A 13,371-nucleotide genomic window follows, 5' to 3' on the forward strand; every position below is an offset into this window, starting at 1 on the left:
ATGTGATGAAACTCCAGTAAAAACTCTAGACACCAAACTTTCAGTGAGCTTCCCTGGTTGGCAAAACTTCACGAGTGTTGTCACACGTCATTGCTGGGAAAATTAAGCACTGCCCACCTGACTCCCCTGGAAGAGGACAACTGGAAGCCTGCACCTGGTCTCTTCCAGACTTTCCTCTGCACCTTTGACTTTTGTTGATGTTATCTGTATCCATTAACTGTAAGGAACCATAACCAGGAGTACAACAGCTTTTCTCAGTTCTGTGAATCCTCCTAAAAAATCATTGACTCAGAGGGTGGTCCTATGGACCACAACTCAGTGGTCTGCTCACATCTATGAGAGAGTCAGTTTGGTGACTTTGGTGCCCTGCAATATTGTCTGCAAGGAAGGGAAGCTACCTGTAGACTCCATAGAGTTAGGTGAGGCTTGTTGCTGGGCAGCAGGCAGACATGGAGGCTAAGAGCCCTCTAGGTGGTCAAATCAGGCCAACATTTATTCTGTGGGTCCTGTAATGGATCATCACGTTTAACAGTAGATGACACAGTGCGAGACCCCCAATGGGGGTCTCAGTGAAGACTTGTTAATGTGCTTTCACGGGAGTCCTGGCTATGGGGCAGGTCCTTGGTCCTTCCTAGCGGAAGGAATGGGTAGAAAAGAGGGCAGCATGGGGGGCAGCGAGGTCCCCAGGGTCGCAGACAAGAAAGGGATCGTCTGGGTACACTGGCTCCTGGGCCATAACAAGGTACTTAGTTGGGGGACCGAGCCCCAGTAGAAGCTCAAAGCCGGCGCACTGTGACGTCCCAGGTTCCCAAATATCCCTTGGACCAGAGAGGTCAAGCTGAGGGAAGGGGGCGGCCAGGGTTCCCGTGGCTCCCTCTCCCCGAGGGGACGCCCCAGCCGGGCCTTGGAGCTGGCGGAAGCAGAGGGGGCGCCAGGCGGCGGGAAGAAGAGACCGTGGGCGCGCAGGTCGGGACGCTGCTGCTCGCGCGACTGTTGGTGCGGGTCGAAATCGCGAGGCACGGTGAGCTGAGGCGGGGGCTGCCGGCGCAGCTAGGGGTGATGGGGGAAGGGTGGGGCGCGTGGAGACCAAAGGGAGCTCGCTTTCTCTCCTACCCGCAGCGTTGCGGGATAGGGACCTGTTGCTTCCAGGTAAGGCGTCCAGGGGGCGCGCTTCCCTGCGCAGGGCACCTGAGCCGGAGCGCGAATGGCGACTCATCTTTTCCTCTTCCCGCCCCAGGTTTCGAGAACTCTTCTATGCTCGCATGTAACTGATGGGGCCCCCCCCGGGTGTGGGGGAGGGGCGTGCGCCTGTGGACCACGTGGGGCAGGTCCCCAGCGTCCCCTTCTTCCTGGGCGGCAAGACCCCTGGACGCGCTGTTCCCCGGGGCACCCCTTTCCTTCTCCCACCTGGTGGGTAAGGGTGGACGGAGTGGGCCTGCCTCCCGCAGCTCGGCCTGGTGTCCATCTGTCCATCCCATGGCCATGTGGCCAACGGACTGTCCCGACACTCATAGTGATGGAAAGGATGCAGAGCTTGGGCGCTGGCCGTTGCAGGGCAGCCTGCGCCTATGGGGCTCCCACTGCTGCGGAGCAAGCCTGCTCAACCGCCGCTGGGTGCTCTCGGCCGCGCACTGCTTCCAAAAATGAGTCTGGGGGCGGGCGTCCCGCTGACCCCGGGCCCTGGGTCTGCACCAGGACCTGTTCGCATGCCCCACGTAGACACGGCCCTCGTGTGCTCCTGAGGCGCAGTCCGGGCTGCAGCCCGTTACGCACCCACGCGAGTCCCCCAGGGCGCTCCGGGAGGAAACCCTGTGCGGTTTCTACCAGAACGTTCTCCCAGAACTTTCCCACGCACATTTGTTTGTCTTGTTCTTTTCTTTCTCGCGTCACTTGTCCCCATATGGCACCACCAACCTCCACCTTCCTCACCCCACCTCCCAGCAGAGGTGACCCCCCCCCCCCGCCGGGGGGAGGAATGAGCTGAAGGTAGTGCTGGACACATAGCCTGGCCTGTGGTGACAGTGGCCCCGGTAGCTGTTTTGAGCCCAGCCTGCAGTGGAGCCCATGCACCTGCTCGTTGCGTTTTGAGAAGGGTTCTTGGAGGTGACAGGTGGTTGAGTAACTGGCCAGATGAGCTGGCAGGGGAGGCACCCTCCTGCCAACACCCCCAAGTCCCCAGGTGTGGGACTTTGTTTGGGGCTGTCTGGGCTCTCCCCGTTTCTACCCTGGCCTCTTTGGTTGAAGGAAGACCTGCTAATGGTGCCTGGGGTGAGCCCCGCAGCAGCCTGGGGGTCTCAGCTCAGGGAGCAGCTCCAGGTGTGCTCAGGTGGCCCACCCTCCCTCTGAGGACCCCTGACGGCTCTCTCCTCCCCTGCCAGCAACAGAGATACCTATGAATGGTCGGTCCAGTTTGGCGAGCTGTCTGTCACACCACCCATTTGGAGCCTGAGGGCCTACCTCCATCGTTACAGGGTGAAGAGTATTATTATATACCCCAAATCCAGGAATTATTTGCAGGACGACAGCTCCCTGCTGAAGTTGTCCTCCTCCGTCACCTTCAATAAGCACATCCAGCCCGTCTGTGTCCTGTCCTCCTCCTCTGTGTTCAAGAACCGTGATGACTGCTGGGTGAATGGCTGGGGGGACATCCATGAGACAAAGAGTGAGGTTGGGGACAGACGGGTTGGGAAGGGGAGTGTTATTCACCACGTCCTGTGCCAGCTACACCAGCTGCAGCGGCCCCCACCTTGGTCTGTGTGCCACTGTGCTTTGGCTTTGGCCCGCTGAGCAATCCCTCCTCACCTCCTTTCCACACCCCGCCCCCCTGTAGAGCAGGGCTTTCTGTACCTACACTCAGCTCCCCCTCCCTTCCAAGTCTGTGAGCCAGAAACCAGAGAGGGAGGCCCCGCCGCACCGACCCAGGCCACACCCCCAGCCTGCGGGGGTGTGCGAGGTTTTGGGGTGGACTTGTCAGAAAGGCATCAGGCATTGTTTGTTTTGGGGGGTTTTTTGAAGTATACTTCAAAAACCATAAAATTCATCCTTTTAAAGTATACAATTCAGGGACTTCCCTGGTAGTCCTGTGGTTAAGACTCTGGGCTTCCACTGCAGGGGGTGTGGGTTCGATCTCTGGTTTGGGAACTAAGATCCCACACCCCGTGCGGTGCAGCCAAAAAAAAAAAAGGCATACAATTCAGACGGTTTTTTTTTTTTTAGTATATCCACAGAGTGGTTCCATCACCACTATCTAATTACAGAACATTTTCATCATCTCAAAATGAAATCCCATACTTATTAGCCATTACTCCTAATTCCCCGTTGTTCTAGGGCCATAGCCCCTGGCAGCCACTAATCTGCTTTCTGTCTCTAATGGATTTACCTACTCTGGACGCTTCATATGAATACAGTTATACACTACGTGCTAGCTTCTTTCACTAAGCATAATATTTTCAATGTTCATTCATGTTTTAGTGTGTGTCAGTACTTCACTCCTTCTTTCTTGTTAAGGTTTAACTCATGTAACATTAACCATTTTAAAGTATATAATTCAATGGCATTTAGAACATTGACAGTGCATAACCATCAACTCTATCAAGATCCAAAACATTTTCATCACTCCCAGAGGAAATGCCATAACCATTAAACAGTCACTCCCCATTACCCCCTCCCTCCAGCCCTTAGCAACCACTAACCAACTTTTTGTCTCTATGGATTTATCTATTCTGGACATTTCATGTAAATGGAATCATACACTGTGTCACCTTTCATGTTTGGCTTCTTTCACTTAGCATAATGTTCTCAAGATTCATCTATATTATAGTATATATCAAAACTTCATTCTCTTTTATGGCTGAATAATATTCCATTGTATGGATGCACAATTTGTTTATCCATTCCTCCATTGATGACATTTGTGTTGTTTCCATCTTTTGGGTATTGTATTAGTATACAAATTTGTGCTTGAATACCTCTTTTCAATTATTTTGTGAATGTATTTAGGAGTGCAATCCTGGATCACATGGTCATTCTATGTTTAACTTCTTGAGGAGCTGACAAACAGTGTTCCATAGCAGCTGCTCCATTCTACATTCCTATCAACAATGAGGGTTATAATTTCTCTCCATTCTCCTCAATAAAAAACTTGTTATTTTCCAGGTTTTTGTTTGTTTGTTTTGTTTTGTTTTGGCCATCCTAGTGGGTGTGAAGTGGTATTTCACTGTGGTTTTGATTTGCATTTCTCTAATGACTAGTGATGTTGAGCAACTTTTCATGTGCTGGTTGGCCATTTGTATATCTTCCTTGGAGTAATGGCTATTTAAGTCCCTTACCCGTTTTTTTTTTTTTGGTCACACCACGTGGCTTGTGGAATCATAGTTCCCCAGCCTGGGATTGAAACTGGGCCCTCAGCAGTGAGAGCAGAGAGTCCTAACCACTGGACCTCCAGGGAATTCCCAACCCAATTTTTAAAATTTATTTATTTATTATTTTCTTTTTTTTTTTGCGGTACGCGGGTCTCTCACTGTTGTGGCCTCTCCCATTGCAGAGCACAGGCTTCGGACGCACAGGCTCAGCAGCCATGGCTCAAGGGCCCAGCCGCTTCGCGGCATGTGGGATCTTCCTGGACCAGGGCACGAACCCGTGTCCCCTGCATCGGCAGGCGGACTCCCAACCACTGCGCCACCAGGGAAGCCCTGTTTGTTTGTTTTTAAATAAATTTATTTATTTTATTTTTGGCTGCGTTGGGTCTTCGTTGCTGCACGCGAGCTTTTCTCTGGTTGCGGCGAGCTGGGGCTACTCTTCGTGTGCGCAGGCTTCTCACTGTGGTGGCTTCTCTTGTTGGGAGCACAGGCTCTAGGTGCACAGGCTTCAGTAGTTGTGGCACACGGGCTCAGTAGTTGTGGCTCGCAGGCTCTGGAGTGCAGGCTCAGTAGTTGTGGCACATGGGCTTAGTTGCTCTGCGGCATGTGGGATCTTCCTGGATCAGGGCTCAAACCCATGTCTCCTGCACTGGCAGGCAGATTCTTAACCACTGCGCTACCAGGGAAGACCAACCCCCGCCAACCCTTTTTTTTTTTTCGGTACACGGGCCTCTCACTGTTGTGGCCTCTCCCATTGCAGAGCACAGGCTCCGGACCCGCAGGCTCAGCGGCCATGGCTCACGGGCCTAGCCGCTCCGCAGCATGTGGGATCTTCCCGGACCGGGGCACGAACCCGTGTCCCCTGCATCGGCAGGCAGACTCTCAACCACTGTGCCACCAGGGAAGCCCTCCAACCCAATTTTTTTTTTTTTTTTTTTTTGCGGTATGCGGGCCTCTCACTGCTGCGGCCTTTCCTGTTGCGGAGCACAGGCTCCGGACGCGCAGGCTCAGCGGCCATGGCTCACGGGCCTAGCCGCTCCGCGGCATGTGGGATCTTCCCAGACTGGGGCAGGAACCCGCGTCCCCTGCATCGGCAGGCGGACTTTCAACCACTGCGCTACCAGGGAAGCCCCCGCAACACATTTTTAAACTGAGTTGTCTTTGTTGTGATGTTGTAATCGTTTTTATATATTCTGGATACTAGACCCTTTTTAGATACATGATTTGCAAATATCTTTTCCTATTCTGTGAGGGGTTTTTTTCCTTTTTTCTTTTTTTTTTTTTAAACTGGTTCCTGGGTCTCACTCCATGGATTTAATTGGTCTGGGATGTGGCAGAGACATTGGGATATTTTTAAGCATCCCAGGTGATTCTAATATGTAGCTAAGGGTAAGACCAGCTGGCCTAATGGGGTTCATGATGCTTAGAGAGCCAAGTGATGCCAGGAAAGAGGCAATAATCTCCAGGAAAAGGACGAAGAGCTAAAGGTTTGAAAGTTGAAATGAAGACCTAGCTGAAGTTCTGCAGAACAGGTAGGCTTTGGTGTCAGAAAGTTGTGTTTTGAATCCTCTTACTTAACTCTTCAGTTTCTTCGAAAGAGGCATCATAGCTCCTTCCTTCCAGGTTGTTCCATGTTGTCAGTCCCTGGTGTTGATGGGGAAAGAGCACTTCAGATGCAGGACTGAGCCAAGACTCGTGGACCACATCTCTTTTCACTTTCATGATAGTATCTATTGATGCACAGAATATTTTAATTTTGATGAAGTTCAGATTATTTTTTCTCAGGCGCTTTTGCTTTTGGTGTCATGTCTAAGAAATAATTGCCAAATTCGAGGTCATGAAAATTTACCCTCATGTTTTCTTGAAGAGTTTTATAGTTTTAGCTGTTATATGTATATCTTTGATTCTTTTTTTTTTTGCGGTACGTGGGCCTCTCACTGTTGGGGCCTCTCCCGTTGCGGAGCACAGGCTCCGGACGCGCAGGCTCAGCGGCCATGGCTCACGGGCCCAGCCGCTCCGCGGCATGTGGGATCTTCCCGGACCGGGGCACGAACCTGTGTCCCCCGCATCAGCAGGCAGACTCTCTACCACTGCGCCACCAGGGAAGTCCTCTTTGATTCATTTTGAGTTGATCTTTGTTTATGGTGCGAAGTAGTGGGTCCAACTTCATTTTTTGCATTTGGATATCTAGTTGTCCCAGCACCATTTGTTAAAGAGACTATTCTCTACTCCACTGAATTATCTTGGCACCTTGTCAAAAATTAGTTGACCAAAGAAGAATGGGTTTATTTTCTAGACTCACAATTCTGTTCCGTTTGTCTGTATGTTTATCCATTTGCCAGGACCCCATTGTTTGATTCCTATAGCTTCCAAGTATGTTTTGAAATTGGGAAGTGTGTATTCTCCAACTTTGTTTACTTTTTCAAATATTGGTTTTGTTATTTGGGGTCTCTTGATAGTCCCTCTAAATGTTAGGATGAGCTTGTCAATTTCCACTAAAAAGGCCATTGGAATTTGGATAGGGATTGCATTGAACCTGTGGATTGCTTTGGGGGAGTATTATCATCTAAATAATATTAAGTCTCCAGTCCATAAACAGAAGATATGTTTCCATTTATTTATGTCTTCTTTAATTTCTTTCAGCAATGTTTTGTAGTTTTTTGTGTACAGGTCCTCAATTAAATTTAACTATTTTATTCTTTTTGATGCTATTGTAAAATGATATTTCTTTTCTAATAGCCTTTTGAAATTGTTCATTGGTAGTGTATAGAAATATAATTGACTTTTGTGTCTTGATTTTAGATCCTGCAAATTTGCTGAATTCATTTATTAATTCTAGTCCTTCTTTGTGTACTCTTCATTATTTTCTATATATAAGATCATGTCACCTGTGAATAGACATAGTTTTACTTCTTCCTTTCCAACTTGGATGTGTTTTATTTCCTTTTCTTGCCTAATTGCTCTGACTAGAACTTCCAGTAAAATGTTAGATAGAAGTGGCAAAAACTGGCATCATTATCTTTTTCCTGTTCTTAGGGGGAAAGCTTTCAGTCTTTCACAATTCTGTAGCTGTGGGTTTTTCACATATGATCTCTATCATGTTAAGGAAGTTCTCTCTATCCTTAGTTTACTGAGTGTTTTTATAATGAAAGTGTTGGATTTTCCTGCATCAATTAGGATAACCATGTGGGTTTTTTTTTTTTCCTTCATTCTATTACTATAGTCTGTAGTATGTTACATTGATTGATTTTCGTATGTTGAACCCACCTTGCACTCTGGATAAATCTCACTAGGTCGTGGTGTAGAATTCTTTTAATATGCTGCTGGATTCAGTTTGCTGGTATTTTGTTGAGCATTTTTGCATATATGTTGGTCTGTAGTTTCTTTTTTTTTTTTTTGCGGTACGCGGGCCTCTCACTGTTGTGGCCTCTCCCACTGTGGAGCACAGGCTCCGGACGCACAGGCCCAGCGGCCATGGCTCACGGGCCCAGCTGCTCCACGGCATGTGGGATCTTCCCAGACCAGGGCACGAACCCGTATCCCCTGCATCGGCAGGCGGACTCTCAACCACTGTGCCACCAGGGAAGCCCTGTAATTTCTTTTTGTGTGTGATAACTTGCTTGGGCTTTGGTGTTACAGTAATGCCAGTCTCATGGAATGAGTTAGGAAGTGTTCCTTCCTCTTCTGTTTTTTGGAAGAACGATTGATGTTAATTTCTTCCTATGTTTGATAGAAGTCACCATTTAAGCCATCTGGCCCAAGGCTTTTCTTCATTGGGAGGTTTTTGACTAGTGACTAAATCTTTTTACTTGTTATGTGTCTGTTCAGATTTTCTATTTCTTCTTGAGTCTGTTTTAGTATTTTGTGTGTTCCTAGGAATTTGTCCATTTCCTCTAGGTTATCTAATTTGTCAGAATACAATTGTTCATAATATTCACTTATAGTCCTTAATTTTTCTTTAAGGTCAGTAATAATGTCCCCACTTTCATTGTCAATTTTGTTGATCTTTCAAAGAACCAACTTTTGGTTTTGTGGATTTTCGCTATTGTTTTTCTGTTCCCTAGTTTGATTTTTTTCCATTCCTCTCTTTATTATTTCCTTCCTTCTTCTACCTTTGGGTTTAATTTGCTCTTTTTTTTTCTAGTTCCTTAAGTTAGATTGTTGATTTGAGATTTTTCTCCTTTATTAACATAGGCATTTCCAGCTATAAATTTCCTTGTGAGAATTGCTTTTGCTGCATCCAATAAGTTTTGGTATGTTGTGTTTTTATTTCCATTCATCTCAAAATACTTTCTAATTTTCCTTGTGATTTCTTCTTTGACCCATTGGTTAGAAGTATGTTGTTTAATTTCCACATATTTGTGAATTTTTCAGTTTTCCTTCTGTTATTGATTTCTAGCCTCAATCCACTGTTTTCTATGATGTCAATCTTTTCTAATTTATTGCAATTTATTTTGTGGCCTGACATGTCATCTATCTTGGAGAATGTTTTGCATCCACTTGAAAGGAATGTGTATTCTGCTCTTGTTTGGGTGGATTGTTCTGTATATGTCTTTTAGGTGTAGCTGCTTTATAATGCTATTCAAGTCCTCTGTTATCTTACTGATCTTCTCTCTGGTTGTTCTATCCATTAATAAAAGTGAGGCGTTGAAGTCTCCAACTGTTCTCATAGAACTGTCTATTTCTCCTACCAGTTACATCAATTTTGCTTCATGTATTTTGGAACTCAGTTGTTAGATGTGTAGATATTTATAATTATTATATCTTGAGGACTTGCCACTTTTGTCAACATATAATGTCCTTCTTTGACTCTTTTTAAAAATATTTATTTATTATTTATTTTGGCTGCGCTGGGTCTTAGTTGCAGCATGCAGGATCTTCATTGCGGCATGTGGAATACTTAGTTGCAGCATGTGGGATTTCTTAGTTGTGGCATGCAGACTTCTAAGTTGTGACATGCAGACTCTTAAGTTGCAGCATGCATGTGGGATCTAGTTCCTTGACCAGGGATCAAACCCAGGCCCCCTGCATTGGGAGCACAGAGTTTTACCTGCTGGACCACCAGGGAAGTCCCCCTTCTTTGACTCTTGTAACATGTTTTGACTGAAAATCCATTTTGTCTGACATTAGTATAGCAACCTCAGCTCTTTTTGGTTACTATTTGCACGGAATGTCTTTTTCCAACCTTTCACTTTAAACCTATATTTACCTTTGGATCTAAAATTATTGTTGGGCTTCCCTGGTGGTGCAGTGGTTAAGAATCTGCCTGCCAATGCACGGAACACAGGTTCGAGCCCTGGTCTGGGAAGATCCCACATGCCGCAGAGCAACTAAGCCCATGCGCCACAACTACTGAGCCTGCGCTCTAGAGCCCACTAGCCACAACTACTGAGCCTGCACTCTAGAGCCCACGAGCCACAAGTGCTGAGCCCATGTGCCACAACTACTGAAGACTGCGCACCTAGAGCCTGTGCTCTGCAGCAAGAGAAACCACGCAATGAGAAGCCTGTGCACCACAACAGAGTGGGCCCTGCTTGCCACAACCAGAGAAAGCTCGCATGGAACAACGAAGACCCAACGCAGCCAAAAATAATAAATAAATAAATTTTTAAAAAGTAATAAAATTATTGTCTTGTAGACAGGATATAGTTGGATCTCTGTTTTTAATACATTCTGCCAATCTCTTCCTTTTAATTGGAGTGTTTAATAGTTACATTAAAATTAATTACTGATAGGGAAGGATTTACTTCTACCATTATTCAATTTGTTTTCTATATTTTGTCAGATGTAGAAGATATAGATATCTTATATCTATATCATATCTATATCTATACCTAAGTCTTATATCTTTTTTGTTCCTTATTTCCTCCTTTTTGTGTTTAATTGATTTTTATTAGTGTACTGTATTGATTTCCTTCTTATTTCCTGTTCTGTATGTTTTTTAGTTATTTTCTCAGCAGTTTCCCTGGAGAGTACAGTTAATAACTTATACCAGTCTATTTTGAATTAATATCAACTTAGGTTCAATAGCATACAAAAGTTCTGTTCCTATACAACTCTATTCTTCTCAAGTTGTTATTGTCACAGTTTACATCTTTATATATTGTGTAACCATATCTTTATATATTGTGTAACCAATCTCTGTGTAACAGAGATTTACAATTATTGTCTTTTAAATTGCATTTGTCTTTTAAATTGTATAGCAAAATAGTATGAACCAAAGCTATAATAATACTGGCTTGTATGTTTACCTGTGTAGTTACGTTTACCAGTGTTCTCTATTTCTTCCTATGGGTTTAAGTTACTGGCTATTGCCCTTTCATTTCATCCTGAAGGGCTCCCTTTTCCATTTCTTGTAGGGCAGGCCTACTAATGATGAACACTCTCAGCATTTGCTTATCTGGGAATATCTTAATCTTGCCTTCATTTTTTTTGAAGGATAGCTTTGTCTGATCTAGAATTCTTGGTTGACTGTTTTAGTCTGTTAGCACTTTACATATGTCATTGCACTGCCTTTTGGCCTCCAGGGTGTCTGAAAAGAATGTGGCTGTCAATCTTGTTGAAGATCCCTTATACTTGATGTGTAGCTTCTCTCTCGCTGTTTACAAGATTCTCCTTTTGTCTTTGCGTTTTGATATTTTGATGAAAATGTATCTCAGTGTGGATCTCCTTGTGTTTATCCTACTTGGAATTTGTTCACCTTCCTGAATGTGTAGATTCATATCTTTCATCAAATTTGGGAAAACTTCAGCCTGGATCCTGCAGCTATACTAATTATAAACAAGCTCAGCTGCATCAGCCCCTCCCCCTGTGTATGCTTCAGCCATGGTCTCTCCCCACTGGCTCAGGCAGGGCCTGTCATCTGCAGGCTACAGAGAGGGAAACCAAGCCTTAGGGAGGTGCTGTGACAGCCTGTCCATCCATTGGGTCCTTCTGTGATATTGTTCATCACCCACCACGTGCTGGGTGCTGGACTAGAGCAGAGGAATCAAGAGCAATGTCCCAGGTACTGTGGATACTCCAGGAAGTCCACTCCCCATCATACCCCCTTTCCCCAGATGGCAGAGGAGAGGCTAAGGTTGTTGTCTTTCTCTCTCCCACCCCTGACAGATCTGCCACCTCCCTACAATCTTCAGGAAGTGCAAGTCTCCATCATAAACAAATCCAGGTGTTCCTACCTTTTCCATCAGCCTGATTACAGCAGTCACAGCAGTAATAATATGATTTGTCCTGGCTCTGAGGATGGCAACACTGACGCCTGCAAAGTGAGTACCCCTGCCCCAATAGGGCCATACTGAAACTGGGTACCACCCCTCCCAATCTTGGGCCTGAGAGCAACCACCTTGACCCCCTACCAATCCACCCTTAGAGTTCATTCATGAGAAAATCATTGTAGACCTCATTTATCCAGCCTATAAAACAAGCTTCGCATTTTACATTAATTGTACCTCCTTTGATCCTTATGTGAAATTGAGTGGATAGACTATTGCCCCCCTTTGCAGATGCAGAAACTGAAGTTTTTTTGCTTCCAGGGGGAGGAGTGGGATTTGCAGCCAGTCTTCCCAGCTCCACAGCCGCTCCTGCTCTACCAGCCTCTCCACTGGCCCCTCCTGCCCCACCCCAGGTCTTGCTCACCCACACTGCTTTCCAGGGTGACCCAGGCAGACCCTTGGTCTGTGAAAAGAATGGGCCGTGGATTCAGATTGGAATCGTGAGCTGGGGAGTGGGCTGTGGTAGGTGCAACCTGGCCGGCATCTATACCAATGTCAGTAGTTACTTCAACTGGATCCAGATTCTGGTGGGCCGCAGCACACCCAGGCCAGAACCCTCTCAGTTGCTGCTGCCCCTCACTCTGCTCTAGGCTCCCTGACTCTTGCAGCTGGCCTGTGCACACCTAAGCCCATAAGGGTGCAGTAGTTACTGCAGCTCCAGATATATTCGCCAAGGGCTGGGGGCACGCCAGTGGCAGGACTGCCTGCTGGACCAGGCCCAGTCCCCTTCTGTCCCCTTTGCTAATAAACGTGTGCATGTTCACGTTGATGCCTTGCACCACGTTCTATGGCCCTGGGTGGATTCCTGGATACCCTCACAGTTACCCACGTCCCATCCATTCAAAGACCACTCCTTAACTCCTAAACCATCGTCACCCATCTGTGCTATACAGGCTTTGGTTGCAAACAACAGAACCCTCTCAGGTTAGTTCAATCAGAAAGATAATTTACAGGGATTTCCCTGGTGGTCTGGTGGTTAAGACTCTGTGCTCCCAATATAGGGGCCCAGGTTCAATCCCTGGTCAGGGAACTAGAACACTCATGCTGCAACTAAAGATATCCTGCAACAAAGATCCCGTGTGCTGCAACTAAGACCTGGCGCAGCCAAATAAATATTAAAAAAAAAAGAAAGATAATTTACAGGAGGACATAAGTAGCAACAGGGTCCCTGGGGGCTAGGAAGGCTGGAGTGGAGTGCAGGGGAGGAAATGCCCCCAAACACCCCTAGTGCTCATGCCGTGTTCCCCACCACACAGACGCCAGACACTCCTGGTCTCACCACAGTTCCCCAAAGGCTGACCCGGGACCAGGACAAGGGTGCAGATAATTTATTTGGGAGGCGATACCAAGAAGCCCCAGTGAAGAGTGGGGAAACTGAGGAAGGAGGGGTGAGAGCCAATGACATTTGCCCAGATGAGGAGGTTACCCTTGTGGGCAGCTGAGGCACTGTCTGGCCGGGATCCCCTGAGAAATCACGGGGACACACCTCAGCATTGCCCGTGGGGGACAAGGACCTGGCATGGCCCTTTCTCTCCTGACTCCCCGTGGTTGAGGCTTCTCCTGGGGGCTTGGGGGCTCCAAGCTCCATAGGTGGCCTGGGTGGAGGGGCAGCATCAAGCGTGTCTCCCCCCAGCCAACGCTGGGGTCCCAGAACCCAGCCTCAGCATAGCCAAGGGACCAGGCCAGCGGGGCCGACGGGCTGCTTGGAACTGCTCGGGCAGATCTGCATTTTCATGAGATCC

The 13,371-nt window shown here is 47.0% G+C and overlaps 1 protein-coding gene across 1 annotated transcript; it reads left to right on the forward strand.

Moving 5' to 3' along the window:
* The first annotated feature begins 664 nt into the window (after nucleotides 1–664).
* Nucleotides 665–12,228, forward strand: LOC116740459 (serine protease 41-like). Its single transcript, XM_032606108.1, is given in 8 exon segments — nucleotides 665–742; nucleotides 886–1,021; nucleotides 1,120–1,264; nucleotides 1,449–1,643; nucleotides 1,852–1,859; nucleotides 2,387–2,651; nucleotides 11,455–11,623; nucleotides 12,010–12,228. Coding segments are annotated over 8 exon segments (1,215 nt in total).
* The last annotated feature ends 1,143 nt before the right edge of the window (nucleotides 12,229–13,371 follow it).

Source organism: Phocoena sinus, chromosome 15 (genome assembly GCF_008692025.1).
Source record: "Phocoena sinus isolate mPhoSin1 chromosome 15, mPhoSin1.pri, whole genome shotgun sequence".
Classification (NCBI taxonomy): domain Eukaryota; kingdom Metazoa; phylum Chordata; class Mammalia; order Artiodactyla; family Phocoenidae; genus Phocoena; species Phocoena sinus.